This window comes from Somniosus microcephalus, chromosome 1 (genome assembly GCF_052327205.1).
Source record: "Somniosus microcephalus isolate GS21.2 chromosome 1, FLI_Smic_1.0, whole genome shotgun sequence".
NCBI lineage: Eukaryota > Metazoa > Chordata > Chondrichthyes > Squaliformes > Somniosidae > Somniosus > Somniosus microcephalus.
In genome coordinates, this window is record NC_140987.1 from 85,698,362 (window position 1) to 85,714,631 (window position 16,270).

Genomic DNA, 16,270 nt, shown 5'->3' on the forward strand with positions numbered 1-16,270 from the left:
CCTCCTCATCCTTCTCAACCTGTCTGCAGCCTTTGGTACAGTCAACTATATCACCCTCCTCCATTGTCCAGCTTAGTGGAACTGGCCTTATTTAGTTCCAATTTTACCTATCCAATTGTAGCCAGAGCATTTGCAGCAATGGCTTCTTTTCCCCGCCTTGTCACTTCCAGCGTTCATCAAGGATCTATCCATGGCCCCCTCCCCTTCCTCATTTACATGCTGTCCCTTGCCGAAATCATCCACAAAGCGTCAGCTCCCTCATGTATGCTGTCAACATTCAGCTCTACCTCTCCAATACCTGTCTCAACCCTTCCCTACCTCTGTGTTCAGACAGCTTGTCTGACACTCAGGGCCCGATTTTTGGCTTGTGTGGGAAATGGTCGGGTTTCCCCGAATGTGGGGTTCTGGCACACAAAAAAATGTCAGCCAGCTCCACGCAATTTTCCCTCAAGTGGCCAATTAATTCCCAGATTGTGGGCAGCCTTGCTAATTGTCCAATTCATGTCAGAAAGCCCCACAGTATGATGTCACCATTCGTGGTGCTTTCAAAGTGTCCAGCAAGCTTCTCCACCTCTGCAGGCTTCTCAACCACTCTTGCACAATGGCAGAGGAGCCTGCACCAGCTGCTGCCAGCGGCAGAGGCCGAGCTGTGGCCAAATTCAATGAGACGTCATTGCAGACCTTGGTAGATGGGGTAAGGGCCCACAGGGAGGTCCTCTACCCTCACTCAGGGAGGAAGAGGCCTCCCAAAGAGTCCACGGCTGCCTGGATGGAGGTGGCAGCAGAGGTAAACTCTCTGGGTGTCACCCGTCGCACTTGGCTGCAGTGCAGGAAGCGCTTCCATGACCTTCACCGCACAGGGAAAGCAAGTATGAAGTTTCCATCACCCTCAACCTCATCCCCATTGCCTTTCCCCAACAGCACTCCGCTTCAGCAATCTCTTCTTCCACATCCCACTTCACAGTCACATCCATGCACCCTTACCCATTCCGTCTCTCTCTATGCTCACATTCACATAACTATTCCACCATCCAGTCTTGTAAATAGTTTTAATGCCATCATTTTCCTGTACATAAAAAATCTGGTGCCAGCTGCTGCAGTTATGGCGCCTGTCATTTGGCGAATGGGGATGTCACATAGAGGCCTTAGGATAACCTGCAGATGATTGCAAGCTGGTCAAAGTTGTTGGAAAGTGCAGGCATGGGCCACTGTCCATGGTCAGTTAAGAAGCAGTGAGGCTGCAGTGTTTGATGTACCAGGCTACGCAAATCTGCCCAGGATGCGTGCGTTCCTTGCATTCCGCCCAGCAATGTTCTCGCGCACTGGTGCCGCTGGTTGGCGGGCCTCTGCAGGATGCTCGTTTCTGTCCTCCTCCTCCTCAGCATCATCCTCATCCAAGGCAGCTCTGTGAGGAACCTCTTGGTCCTGCGGAATTGGCAAGCCACAACGCTGTGCCATGTTGTGAAGCACACAGCATACCACAACGATTTTGGAGACCCTGGCTGATGAGTACTGTAGGGCTCCACCCGATCTATCGAGGCATCTGAAGCGCATCTTCAGCAATCCGATGGTTTGCTCAATAATGCATCTGGTGGTAATGTGGCTGGAGTTGTAGCGCTCCTCAGCTTCGCTGGCTGGTCTCCTCAGCGGCGTCATTAGCCAAGAGCGCAGGGGATATCCCTTGTCTCCAAGTAGCCATCCTTGAAGTTCGTTTGGCGGACTGAATAGCGGAGGCACAGTAGACTGGCGCAGTATGAAGGAGTCATGGCAGCTGCCAGGGAACCTGGCACAAACATGCAAAATCACCTTGTGGTCACACACCAGCTGAACGTTAAGGGAGTGGAAGCCCTTGCGGTTGACAAAAACTCCTGGATTGCGGTGGGGTGCCCTAAGGGCCACATGTGTGCAGTCAATGACGCCCTGCACCCTTGGAAAGTCTGCCAGCTGAGCTAATCCAAGCGCTCGCGCCCTCACACTTGCGCGATCCCTGGTAAAATGGATGTGATTGTGCGCGATGGCAAAGAGGGCATCGGTGACCTGTTTGATGCAAGTGTGTGCGGCCGCCTGGGAGATGCCGCTGATGTCTGCTGCTGATCCCTGGAAGGAGCCTGAGGCATAAAAGTTGAGTGCGGTGGTGACTTTGATGGCCACTGGCAAGTAGTGTGGACCTGTTGCTCTGGGCTCCAGGTCTTGCTGCAGCATTGCGCAGATGTCAGTCACAACCTCTCACGAAAGTCGGAGCTGCCTCTGGCACTGCTGCTCAGTCATGTTGAGGTAGCTGACCCTGTGTCTGTACACCCTGTTTGGGGGGTATCTCCTGCGCCGACGGCCTTCCATGCGCTGACCCCTTCTGGCCTGTGCTGCCTCAGGTGGGTGAGCTGCAGCCTGCCGCTCTTGCTGGTAATGCTGTTGCTGGAGTTGCTCCAGCCTCCTCTGCTGTTGGAGATCCTCTAATGCCAGGAAGGGAAGGTACCAAAGGCCTCCCATGCTTCTGGCAGATGCTTCCGTTGAGGAGGCGCTGAGTTAGGGTGGTGAGAGGGGCTTCCCAGGAGCTCACACTGGAGAAGTGTGTGAGGCTCCAATTTTCTACAGCTGTGCCTAAGCCTTCAAAAAGTTCCCCCAAGCCTTCATCAACAAGGTCCTGCAGCCTGCAAATGCTGCCTGTTTAAATCTCTTCAGTCCTCATTGACCTGCAGCTGCAAGCAAGCAAGCCAACTGTTTTCACACCAGCTCTCATCAGCGGGGTTCCCCGCAGGCATGTCTCACGTGGGGAAAGCCCCAAAATCGCAACGGCCCCTCAAAATCTACTTAAACAAGGTAATAATTGGTGATTTGTGTTCCGACGGCCAGTCCCGCCAGCGGCGGGCGGGACTGAAGCGAGTTGCGGAGAAACAGCGGTCCGAAAGTCGGACGGGGCGGGGAATCAGGCGGGGAGGTCGCGACCCGCTTTTTCGGCGATTTTCGGCCCCCGGCCGCCTGGAAAGCCGCCCGACGGCTGGCAGAAAATCGGGGCCTCAGCCTTGGATGAGCTGCAATTTCATCCAGCTATACACTAGTGCACCCTGCGTATCAAATGATCCCCAACCCAGGAAAAATAGGTTGTGGTTGTTGGTGACAGCAGCAGGTGGAAGTCCTATCACATTGCTGTCATGAAGAGGAGGATCCAGCCTGGGTGTCTTTTTGCTGCATACGGCTGTTACTTCATCAGAAATGGCTAGATTCATACACAGCTGAAATAAAGTCAGGCATTGCAAGTTTAACTTTCTGAAACTTGAGACCGAGAATATAAAAACATTGGTTGGCCAAGGGCCACGCATTGTTAAATGAGCAGTACTGCGCACTGGCTTGCGTTTTATGTCTTGGAATCATACTTGGATGAAATGAAATTTAATGCGTGTTGAATTATTCAGCACGCCATTCACATTTCCTCAAATGTTAACACTGTAAATTTTTGGTCCTAGTCATAGGTGACTGCTGGTGATTAAACCAGTGGATACCTGAGACTATTAGCCTGCTGCTCAAGACTGCATGGTGCTTCAAAATTCCCCAGCCCCTCACGAAGGTGGCCACGATACTGTAGCAGCGAGAACAACAGACTTGAAGTACAACGCAGTTGATGCAGACCAGTAAGCCAGATAACCTGCAACAGGTGGTTTTGCATCTTTCCACCACTTCTTTTTAAAAAATACAACTCGGGTAGCCGCCATCCAACAGGTCTGCTTTAGTTGGTTGAAGAGCATCCACTGTTCTGCAAGTTTGTAGCTGGTGGAAAACTGACTTCAGTTAGAGGCAGATAAACAGAGCTCTTGTGTGTGCACCTTGCATGTACATGCATGGAGCGCCATTACTCTTACTTCACAGTGATGCCAATGAGCAGTGTAACTATGTCTCCCTGCTCACACCAATGCTGGTGGCGCAGTGTGACAGCGTAACGGATTTGCATCAGAATACTTTGTAGGTGAGCAGGCTAGGTGTCAGTGGGAAACACATTGATTATTTTCTGTCTTGGATTCCATTAGCCGAATCAATATCCCAGAGTTGAAGGAACGCTATGCCGAGACACTCTGCCACATATAGAAATGTACATTTTTTTAAATTCAGAATTGTTCAGGACCAAAAGTGACAAAGTAGATATTGCCCCTTTCAGAGGTGTTGGCTGGCATTTTGGAGATTTGGCTGAGCAAGGACTTGGGGAATAAATGGTGCTGTTGTAACCCGTCACATCATGTCTATTCACAGTTGGTCACAGAGCTAGATAGAAACCTTTGGCTCTATGCCTCAGAAGAAGCTCTAATATTTAAGAAGCTACTTTGAAAACAAGCTCAATTACATCCATTTTTTTCACTTTAAAGCAGAAAGCTAGTTTTTAAGCTTTTCTTTTTAAATTCTATAGATATCACTGAATATTAGAATTAAACTATGGAACAAGCTCCACGCACCAAATTCTTTTTCTTTAACCTCATCCACTACCAATATGGCAGCTAGACAGCTTTAGATGGAGGGGCAGGATGATCATGGTTCCTGCAGAATGTATCTTCCACCCCCACACTGCGGCCCCCCCTGCTTTTGCCTCAGAGGACACACAAGCTGTATAAAGAATATATGCCTTATTAAAATAACAGTGAAAGCTTAAAATCGGGGTCAGTCGCCATCTGGTATTCACTATGGTCATGCATACACAAAGCATTCATGTACAATAGCATGAAATAATCAGAGCTGTTCGCTGCATTCCAGTGTGAGCAGATAAGCCTTCTGGTCAGGTGCCAAGACCACCCATCTCATACTGTGCCAGTGTAAGTGAAGCATAGCTGTGGAAAGAAGATGGTTCTTGTACTCAGCAGATTTGATAGACTGGTTGTGTTCATTAGTTTTCTTCGTCCTTGAACTGTTTGCTGAAGATTTGAAGATACTGTTGCCTGTGCTTAAAGTTTATCAAATACCATAACAAACCAATGGGAAAACCTCTGTTAGAACCATAGAAGTAAATAAGTGATTTAGTGAGCTATATGTCTATGGTGACAATAACTCTGGATTTATAACAACAACAACTTGTATTTATATAGCGTCTTTAACGTAGTAAAATGTCCCAAGGTGCTTCACAGGAGTGTTATAAGACAAAAAATTGACACTGAGCCACATAAGAAATTAGGGCAGATCAAAGAGGTAGGTTTTATGGCGTATCTTAAAGGAGGAAAGAGAGGCGGAGAGGTTTAGGGAAGGAGTTCCAGAGATTAGGGCCTAGGCAGCTGAAGGTATGGCCACCGATGGTTGAGAGATGCTCGAGGGCAGAATTTGAGGAGCGCAGATATCTTGGGGGGTTGTGGGGCTGAAGGAAATTAAAGAGATAGGGAGGGGCGAAGCCATGGAGGGATTGGAAAACAAGGATGAGAATTTTGAATTCAAGGCGTTGCTTAACTGGGAACCAGTGTAGGTCAGCGAGCACAGGGGTGATGGGTGAACGGAACTTGGTGTGAGTTAGGACATGGGCAGTCGTGTTTTAGATGACCAAGTTTATGTAGGGTAAAATGTGGGAGGCCAGCCAGGAGTGCATTGGAATAGTTAAGTCTAGAGGTAACAAAGCCATGGATGAGGGTTTCAGCAGCAGATGAGCTGAGGCAGGGGCAGAGACGGGCAATGTTACGGAGGTGGAAATAGGCAGTCTTAGTTATGCCATGGATATGTGGTCGGAAGCTCATTTTAGGGGCAAATATGACACCAAGGTAGCAAACAGTCTGGTTCTGCCTCAGACAGATGCTAGGGAACGGAGTTTGTGGCAGGGACCGAAAACAAGACTTCGTTCTTCCCAATATTTAATTGGAGAAAATTTCTGCTCATCCAGTACTGGATGTCGGACAAGCAGTCTGACAATTTAGAGACCGTGGAGGGGTCGAGAGAAGTGGTGCTGAGGTAGAGCTGGGTGTCGTCAGCATTCTTGTGGAAATTGATACCGTGTTGTTGGATGATGTCGCCAAGGGGAATCATATAGATGAAAAATAGGAGGGAGCCAAGGATAGATCCTTGGGGGACCCCAGAGGTAATGATGCAGGAGTGGGAAGAAAAGCTATTGCAGGTGATTTTCTGGCTACGATTAGATAGATAAGAATGGCTACGATTAGATAGTTAAGAATGGAACCAGGCGAGTGCAGTCCCACCATGCTGGACGACGGTGGAGAGGCGTTGGAGGAGGATGGAGTGGTCAACCGTGTCAAAGGCTGCAGACAGGTCGAGAAGGATGAGGAGGGATAGTTTACCTTTGTCACAGTCACAAAGGAGGTCATTTGTGACTTTGATAAGAGCCCTTTTGGTACTGTGGCAGGGGCTGAAACTGGATTGGAGGGATTCAAACATGGAGTTCCGGGAAAGATGGGCACGGATTTGGGAGGCAACAACACGTTCACGGACTTTGGAGAGGAAAGGGAGGTTGGATATGGGGTGGCAGTTTGCAAGGACGGAGGGGTCAAGAGGGGAGATCGGAGAGAAACTGGAGAAAGATGCGAGTTCAGGACTAGGGCAGGGGTGAACCTTAGAGGAAGTTTGGCTCAGTGGGCTAAGGGAAGGAAGGGAAGTGGCAGAGGCAGCTGATCGGATGGTCTCAATCTTAGAGACAAAGAAGTCCATCGGCTCCTCGTACTTGTTGTCGGAGGTGAGAGGGGTTTAAGAAGACGGCTAGCAGTAGAAAATAGTAGCTGGGGGTTATCTTTGCATCCAGAATGATCCTGGAATAGTGAGCAGTTTTGGCAGACAAGATTAGGACCCGATAATGTTTTATGTGGTCCAGCCAGATCTGGCGGTGAATGGCTAAACCAGTTGACCACCATATCTGTTCAAGTCTGCGTCCCTTGGACTTGAGGGAGCGAAGATGTGGGTGAGAGAGAGAGAGTAATGGTTTTGATGAGGACTAGGGCATCAAAGGTGGTGGTGAGGATGTGGTTGAGCAGATCAGTAGCTGCAGAAATGTCGTGAATAGAGGGCCAAAGGCTGGACAGTTGGGATTTCATAAGTGCAGCTGTAAGAAAGTTGGGAGAGTGTTTTTTCCAGGGGCGGACACAGAAGGAAGTAGGGTTGGATGGGGGAAGGGGGATGTGGGTGGAAAGTGATACAAGGAAGTGAGATGGCCTTACCTTATAGGCACATGACACGCCAGGAAGTGTGCCTTCAATAATCGGAGGCTGCTGGCACCAGACTGTGAGTGCATGTAATTAATATATTCAGTTCCTGCCCGAGAGGTTTTGGTTTTTAAATTAGTAGTTTTCCCTGATATGTTGCTACACTTGCCTATTCAGCTGGGAGAGTAGGAGGACTCTGGGCTGCAGATTTCTCACACCTGCAGTCCACACCACCCTACAACCTGTGATAGAAGATGTAACTCTAATGCCGATTGTCATTTCTTCTCCCCTTTTCCTGCTCCCAGAATGAAGAGCACCGTGCCCTTTAGCGGAGAGGATGAAAATAATTAAAACTCATCAGTGAAGAGGGTTGGTTTAAATGTTCAAACTTGTGACTTTCTAGTCGTGCTGTACCACCAGGAGCTTTCGGACTATCTGAAATACTTGAGTTTTAAATAAATCCAAGTGGGATTTGATCCGTATTTATTGAGTTATTGTATTTATATTGGAAACTATAGGGGGTAATTTTAACCTAACCCGCCGAGCGGGAAATGGGCAGGTTTGGGTCAACCCTCATTTTACACCTTGCCAGGTTTTGCATTCCGTTGAAGTCAAAGGAGAGTAAAACCAGGCGGGTGTAAAACGGGTGTCCGACCCAAACCCACCCATTTCCTACCCGGCGGCTTAGGTTAGATGACCCCCTATATTTTAATGATTGATGCAGCTGTTGGACCTTTTATTCCAGGTTGAATTGTTCGCTGTTTAACCAGGCGGCCGCTTTGTAGTTGGCTTCTAAAATCTAGTACAGTGAAGCAGTTAAGAGCATGCTGTCACCGCCCAACAAAAAATATTCTTGCAATACTGCCTCACTGCGTGTGCGTGAGTTTGTACATACAAAAATAATGGATACCAGGCATTGATTACAAGGTAATAATCAGATTGAGAAGTTCAGAAGATGATACAACCCAAAGTTCCCTGTCATCACTCCCTTGATACCTGTTGTTTATATTTTGTATTGTATCAATTGAATATGCGTGACGGGAGAGGAGGATTGTTCTGTTGTTTTGGCCAGTTCTTGTGCTGGCTGTGATTATCGGTGTGGATGCAGATTATCAGTGCTCTCCCATGATTTCAGTTATTTCATGGTAATACGATAAATTATTATTTACCCTCCACTGGTGAAGTGCTGAATAGCTCACAGATGGTGTGGGTGTTGGTCAGTTGTATAAGGGTAAGGTGACTTGCTGTCGAGTGTTCTGATACTGTCGCAAGAGAGATATAAAATATATGAGTAGCTAGTAGTTTTGTTTCACTGCTCTTAGTGATTTATTTGTACTGAATTATTTTAAGTATGGAGGGGACTCTAATACAGCCTGGGACTTCATGAAGTGGCGCTTGCATTTATCCAGAACAACATGCTGCTAGCTTGAAAATCTGATCAAAAGAGATTAAAGCTGGGAATCATGATTAGTGATACGCTTATCAATTACTTCATAAAAGGTGATGAGTCGAAGAAGAGATGACGAGTCGAAAGAAGAGATGAATAAGGCTTTTATTAGCTAAGAAGAGACCATGCTTCTTCGTGAGTGACTGAACAAGTCTGAACGAAACCCACACAGTGGTGGGTGGAGTCAGCTGAGGCATGCCTCCATACACAGCGCCACCCAGAGGTGGCAATATACAATACAGTGGTTTACCACATTCACCCCTTGTTTAATGTGAAGTCCGGCGGGGTGAAGGGTACTACAAGTTAAGTCTATCAGGAGGCCTTGTCTGACGTCCTGATCGTCGTGGTGGCGGCGGTGGTGTTGCAGCATCCGACGTCGGGTCTGGTGTCTGGGTGGTTGGCGAAGATTCCTGGGGCTTTGGCATGCCGTCTGCAGGGGTTGGGTTGGGAGGGGTGGTGGGGGATAACAGTGGTAAGGGGGATAACGGTGGTAAGGGGGATAACGGTGGTAATTCAGGGGTACCCGAGGGTGCGAGATCTCGTATGGAGACCGTGTCCTCCCGCCCGTCTGGGTATGTCACCCAGGCATACTGGGGGTTGGCGTGTAGGAGGTGCACCCGCTCGACCAGGGGGTCCGTTTTATGCGTCCTCACGTGCCTCCGCAGTAGGACGGGCCCAGGAGAAGTCAACCATGCCGGTAGCGAGGTTCCCGATGTAGACTTCCGGGGGAAAACGAACATTTTCTCATGAGGGGTCGCATTAGTGGCAGTACAAAGCAGTGACCGAATGGAGTGGAGCGCTGCAGGGAGGACCTCCTGCCAGCGGGAGGTCGGAAGGCCCTTAGATTTTAGTGCTAAGAGGACTGCCTTCCAAACCGTCGCGTTCTCCCTTTCCACCTGGCCGTTCCCCCGGGGGTTGTAACTGGTGGTCCTGCTCGTGGCGATACCTCTTGTTAGCAGGTACTGCCGAAGTTCGTCGCTCATGAACGATGAGCCCCTGTCGCTATGTATATAGCTGGGGAACCCGAACAGAGCGAAGATGTCATTCAGACACTTGATGACCGTGGTACTGGTCATGTCTGGGCAAGGGATGGCAAAGGGGAAACGGGAGTACTCATCAACTATGTTGAGGAAGTACACATTGCGGTCAGCGGAGGGGAGGGGCCCTTTAAAATCGACGCTCAGGCGTTCGAAGGGGCGGGTGGCCTTGATCAGGCTTGCTCTGTCCGGCCTATAGAAGTGCGGTTTGCACTCGGCGCAGATTTGGCAGCTCTTGGTCATGGTCCTGACCTCCTCGATGGAGTAGGGCAGGTTACGGGATTTGATAAAATGGAAAAACCTGGTGACCCCCGGGTGGCAGAGGTCATTGTGGAGGGACTGCAGCCTATCACTCTGCGCGTTGGCGCATGTACCACGTGATAGGGCATCTGGGGGCTCATTGAGTTTCCCTGGCCGATACAAGATATCATAATTGTAGGTGGAGAGTTCGATTCTCCACCTCAAGATCTTGTCGTTCTTGATTTTACCCCTCTGCTTATTATTAAACATAAAAGCTACTGAACGCTGGTCAGTGAGCAGGGTAAATCGTTTCCCGGCCAGGTAATGCCTCCAGTGACGCACCGCTTCTACAATAGCCTGGGCCTCCTTTTCGACGGAGGAGTGTCTCGTCTCGGGGCCCTGGAGGGTCCTTGAGAAAAAGGCCACGGGTCTGCCCGCCTGGTTAAGGGTCGCGGCTAGGGCGAAGTCGGAGGCATCGCTCTCCACTTGGAAGGGGATGGACTCATCCACCGCGTGCATTGCGGCCTTCGCGATATCGTTCTTGATAAGAGTGAAGGCTGCACACGCCTCTGGTGTCAGGGGGAAGGAGGTGGCTTTGATGAGGGGCCTGGCTTTGTCTGCATAGAGGGGCACCCACTGGGCGTAGTAGGAGAAAAACCCCAGGCATCTCTTCAGTGCTTTTTGGCAGTGGGGAAGGGGTAGCTCCATTAGGGGGCGCATTCTGTCAGGGTCGGGCCCGATGACTCCGTTCTCCACCACGCAGCCGAGGATGGCCAGGCGCTTGGTGTGAAACATACATTTTTCCTTATTGTACGTTAGGTTCAGCCGTTGGGCCGTACGGAGGAAATTTGCTAGATTAACGTCGTGGTCCTGCTGGTCGTGGCCGCAGATGGTGACGTTATCCAAATAGGGGAAGGTTGCCCGCAGCGCGTTCTGGTCAACCATTCGGTCCATCTCCCTTTGGAAGACCGAAACCCCGTTGGTGACGCCGAAGGGGACCCTAAGGAAGTGGTAGAGGCGGCCGTTTGCCTCGAAGGCAGTATACTGGCGGTCCTCATGGCGGATGGGCAGCTGGTGGTACGCTGACTTAAGGTCGATGGTGGAGAATACTTTGTATTGCGCAATCTGATTGACCATATCAGATATGCGAGGGAGGGGGTACGCGTCCAGCTGGGTGTACCGGTTTATGGTTTGGCTGTAGTCGATTACCATGCGGCGTTTTGCAGTGGTTTTAACGACTACAACCTGGGCTCGCCAGGGGCTAGTGCTACCTTCGATAATGCCCTCCTTCAATAGCCGCTCCACCTCAGAGCTGATAAAAGCTCTGTCCCCGGCACTGTACCGCCTGCTTTTGGTAGCGATGGGTTTACAGTCGCGGGTGAGGTTAGCGAACAGGGGAGGGGGGGGGACTTTTAATGTGGAAAGGCTGCAGGTGGTTTGCAGCGGGCGATTTAAAAGTTGTTGGTTGCAGACTGTGAGTGGGGGGAGGGGTCCACCGTATGCTAGTGTGACACTCTTAAGGTGGCACTGAAAATCCAACCCTAGCAGGACGGCAGCGCAAAGACGGGGCAGGACTAGCAGTTTAAATTTTTTATATTCAGTGCCCCCTACTGACAGGGTCACCACACAGTAGCCGCTGATGTCCATTGACTGGGACTTGGACGCCATAGAAATGCGATGGTGCGTTGGCAGAATCGTGAGGGAGTGGCTACGTACCGTGTCGGGGTGGACGAAACTCTCTGTGCTCCCGCTGTCGATCAGGCAACTGGTGGCGCGGCCGTTTACCGCGATATCCATCATGGAGCTGGATAGATGGTGAGGGAGGGCTTGATCCAGCGTCACGGAGGCCAGTATGTGGCTTAGTGAGTCACTATAGTCATCCGCCGAGACGGTGGTCGGTTCCGGTGACGAAATGGCGGTTGAGTGCGTTGGATACGATGGCGGCGGATGCCATGCGGCCGGGGGTACACAAAATGGCGGATAAGATGGCTGCTCCCACGGCCCGCACGCTGCGCTGCTGGCTGGCTTCCCCTTGCAGGCGTTAGCGTAATGGCCTTTCTTCCCGCAGCCCGAGCAGGTAGCTGTCTTAGCTGGGCAGTGCGCTCTGGGATGTTTTAACTGGCCACAGAAATAGCATTTTTGGGCCTGGTTACTGGGCATCGAAGCAGTTCTTACCGGAGGCTGCTGTCTCGGTTGGGTCGCTGCAGCGGTTGGTGCCGGGGGCGGCGGTCCCGTGTCCCACGGTTTCGATTGCCATGTCTCGGCGCCGTTACGGGGGTATGCCTCGAGGTTTCGGTGGGCCTCCTCTAACGAGAGCGCAAGGGCAATGGCCGTCTTCAGGTCGGGTTCCTTGCTTTCTAGCAGTCTCTGCCGGGTGTGGTCTGACTGGAGGCCCCTGACGAAGGCATCACAGGCGAGTCCCTGCGCGTGCTCCACAGCCGTTACCGCTTTACAATCGCAGTCTCTGCAGAGTGCCAGTAGCGCCCGTGCAAATGCCCCTACCGATTCTCCCGGTTGCTGCCTGCGGGATCCCAAGAGGTGTCGGGCGTAAATTGTGTTCACTGGGCGCGTATATTGCCCTTTTAGTAGCTCGAGGGCCGCCACGTACGTATTAGAGTCCCGGATTAGCATATATACTTGATGGCTCACCTGGGCGGTCAAAATTTTCAGTTTGTGATCCTCCTCTGTAACCTGTGAGATTGCGAGGAAGGATTCAAAGCAGCTCAGCCAGTGTTCAAACTTGGCTGATGCACCCACCTCTTGAGGGTCGAGGTCCAGGCGTGGTGGTCTGAGGGCTCTCAGCAATGTCTGCTGTATCCGTTGCTGTTGTTGCTCCTCAGGTGTCGCCATTTAACTTTTAGCTAATAAAATTGATACGCTTATCAATTACTTCATAAAAGGTGATGAGTCGAAGAAGAGATGACGAGTCGAAAGAAGAGATGAATAAGGCTTTTATTAGCTAAGAAGAGACCATGCTTCTTCGTGAGTGACTGAACAAGTCTGAACGAAACCCACACAGTGGTGGGTGGAGTCAGCTGAGGCATGCCTCCATACACAGCGCCACCCAGAGGTGGCAATATACAATACAGTGGTTTACCACAATTAGGTGCAACCTCAACAACCAGATTGTTAGGACGTTTGATAAAACAATCCTTGAGTTTGTAGTTCCTTGATGTCTTGACATTCTAAACTAGCTGGCTCAGCTCGTGAACGCAGAGTAGCAGATCCCTACTGACCAGGAAGTTTGCAGGTTTGCTTACTGATCTGTGCTGAGTTAACTGGTGGCCCTGGTTGGCTGGTGGTGGTGGATGGGGGGAGGGGGTGCTATAATTGGTCTCAGCTGCTGGGTTAAGGAGGAAAGAATCAGCCAGAGTTTTCACTCCGGATCACTATCCACTGCCCGCCCCCTTACTGGAAATTGCACGTGTAGGTTTCGGTTAAGGATGGGATTAGACTAGATCATCCAACCCCCACCGCCTCTCCGCAGGTGAATTGAAAGAAAGAACTTGAATTTATTTAACACCTTATCATACCCTCAAGATATCTCAAAATGCTTCACAACAAATTACTTTTGAGGTGCAGTCACTTTTGTTCTGTACGGAAACATGGAAGCTATTTTATGCACAACAGGAATCCATGAACAGCAAATGAGAGCAATGACCAGTTATTATATTTTTGGTGGTGTTGGTTGGAATTGCATGCCGGAACTTGCTGCCAATGCTCAGATATGAAGAGTAAGCCTCTTGATTGAGGTACTGGAAGGTGCTCAACATCCATGTCCTTAAAACCTACCTCTTTGACCAAGCTTTTGGTCATCTGCCCTAATATTTCCTTATGTGGTTCGGTGTCAAATTTTGTTTCATAGCGCTCCTGTGAAGCACCTTGGGATATTTTACTACGTTAAGGGTGCTATATAAATGCAAGTTGTTGTTGAGATGGAATGAGATACACCACTGCAATTTGTGCTTATGTCATCTGAGAAATCCTTTGTGCAGATTAAATGATGAAAATTTGTGATTGCTTTTAAAATCTATATAGCCAAATAATTGTACTGTATAATGTCCTGGCTGTACTAAATGAACAGGTAATCTTGGTTGGCACAGATGGTTATTTGGCATATTATGAAGTAACTTGTTAGAAATACCAATTAGAAGAGAAGTTAAACTCTAATTACAGGACCAGAGAACACTAGGACATCATTAGTAAGTGAGACTGAAGATTGGGAGCATTTTCTTTCAACACAGGCTATTGAATATATGGAATAAACTCGCATCAAAACCAGTTAATGTTTCAATGAACTGGTAAAAAAACTGGATTAATATCTGATTAGGAATGGTATTGAAGGCTGTAGTGATAAGTTTAAATGCAAATGATCTGGTACAGTCTGGAACACAGTCTGCAACTGTAAAGTGGAGCTGGTTACGGTTAATTATGGTGTTACATTGATACCTTGGAACTTTTACTTGATTGCCTTTGAAGTTCATAGAAATTTCAGGGTTTTTAATTCTTAAATATTTTATTATTAAACTTCCTGTGTTTATTCATCTGCTTTAGAAAATTGAGTAATTGGTGAGAGTCCTTGACAGATGTCCATGTGCATCTTGGTTACAAATCATGTTGTGATGTGCAGTGTTTAGACTACACAGCAATGGAAATCAGATGTAAAATCGCTTTGAATTTACAATCAATTGTCTCTCAATCTCATCAAAAACCAGCTGCTTTTTGGGGAAAGCTGCTGGATCCATATTCTGTGCAATGAAGTACCAGTTATTGACTCTAAGGATGGAATTTTCTGCTGGTTTTATTGACACAGAAATAAACCAGAGCGACTGCAGTAGTATAACAAATATTTATAATGTGTGACTTTGCCTTGTATAAAAGTATGTGTACCAAGTTTGCATTTGCAAGAAATAGCTAAATTTCTTTGACCTATGTCAAATATGTCTGGATGAGATAAGAATACGTTTGATCAATATCAAATAGTAATTATTGATTCCCATTGTTTTGGATAGAACTTTATTAACTCACTATATTTTTTTTTTTTTAATTTCATGGTTAAACTGTCATCTTTTCTCCATTTTTACAATAGGTGATGCTTTTATTTCATTTAGCCAGATGTGGAGAAATATGTATCTTTGTGCAGATTAATTAGCCCTGGTTCCCTTAAATGATCTAAATGGTCCAGTAGTGCCTTGGGAGATGGTTTTAGGTTAAGTTGTGCCTTTTATCTATGGTGCACTGTGACAAGTGTCCTCTTCTGTTTCTCACAGCTACACTGCTGGCGCTGCGGTTTTTGCCTGAGTACAAGAAGAAGGCCATCTGGACTCGCGCATATGGCTGGTAGCTGCCAATTTGTTGACAGCTAATCTGATCAGCTTTAAGCAGGAACCTGCCTTTGCCAGCAAGCTAAGACTCTGTGGGTGGAAAGGAAGTATAGACTTGATGATCCACTCTCGTGACGCGAAGCCAAATGTATAACAGAGCCACAAAAGACGAGCTGTTTACTACTACTAATGCAAAAATGGCTGTAGAACTTGCCTGTCTATCATGTGCCATTACACCACCGCATGTCAGAGATGCCATATGCTATTTCTTCACAGAATCAAATCACCTCAAACGGTGAATAGAGCTATAATGATATTAATGTGATTAGTTGTGTTTTTAAAGCCATCACCAGTGTATAAGGAATACATTTGAAAACAGGCACGTTTACCTTGTGCTTTGCAGTTCTGTTGCTCTGCCTTTTAAGGTGTCGCGCATATGGCTCCTGCAAGAGCTGTGTGCTACTGGTCTAATCACTTCATGACAACAACTTGTTTGCTACAAAAAAAATGGCACTGCAAATCAGATTGATGAAATAAAAACATCAGTTCATGTCCAGAAACTGTAAACTTGAAGTTCTTGTGTTGTTAATGTTGACTCAATCTATGATTAAAGGCTGTCTAATCCTGATGTTCTGTGCACTGCATTGTTTCAGGTTGTGTGCTTCAACTGAAATGGACAGTATACTTTACAGGTGGATGCTATGACTTTTTCCAGTTGCTGAACTACAATTAAAGGTTTTTTTTAACAAGAATCAGTCACTGCCCAGATAGAGATGAAAGCTGTCAATAGCCTGTTCTGACCATGTTGATCTTTCACTACAGTGCTGTTATGTCATTGTCTAGTTTTGAGTGGAAACTTCAGAAACATTTCTATTTTTGCTAAGATTCTTAAATATTATTAAATATTAGTTATCATCTGACATGCACTGCCTGTAAAGGTGGTGGAAGCAGATTTAATATAACTTTTGAAAGGAAATTGGAGCTCTACTTAAAAAGGAAAAATTGCAGAGCTATGTGTGAGGAAAGAGCAGGGAAGTGGGACTAATTGGTAGCTCTTTCAGAGAGCTGGCACAAACACGATGGGCCAAATGGCCTCCTTCTCTGCTCTATGATTCT

The 16,270-nt window shown here is 48.1% G+C and overlaps 1 protein-coding gene across 2 annotated transcripts in view; it reads left to right on the plus strand.

The window, feature by feature from the left end:
* The window catches only part of focad (focadhesin), a 308,585-nt gene extending 292,803 nt beyond the window's left edge, over positions 1-15,782 (plus strand). For both annotated transcript variants that reach the window (XM_085984003.1, XM_085984000.1), the window contains exon 44: positions 15,101-15,782. In XM_085984003.1, the coding sequence (XP_085840129.1) occupies positions 15,101-15,174 (74 nt within the window). In that variant the 3' untranslated portion in view covers positions 15,175-15,782. The remainder of the gene's footprint in view (positions 1-15,100) is intronic.
* The last annotated feature ends 488 nt before the right edge of the window (positions 15,783-16,270 follow it).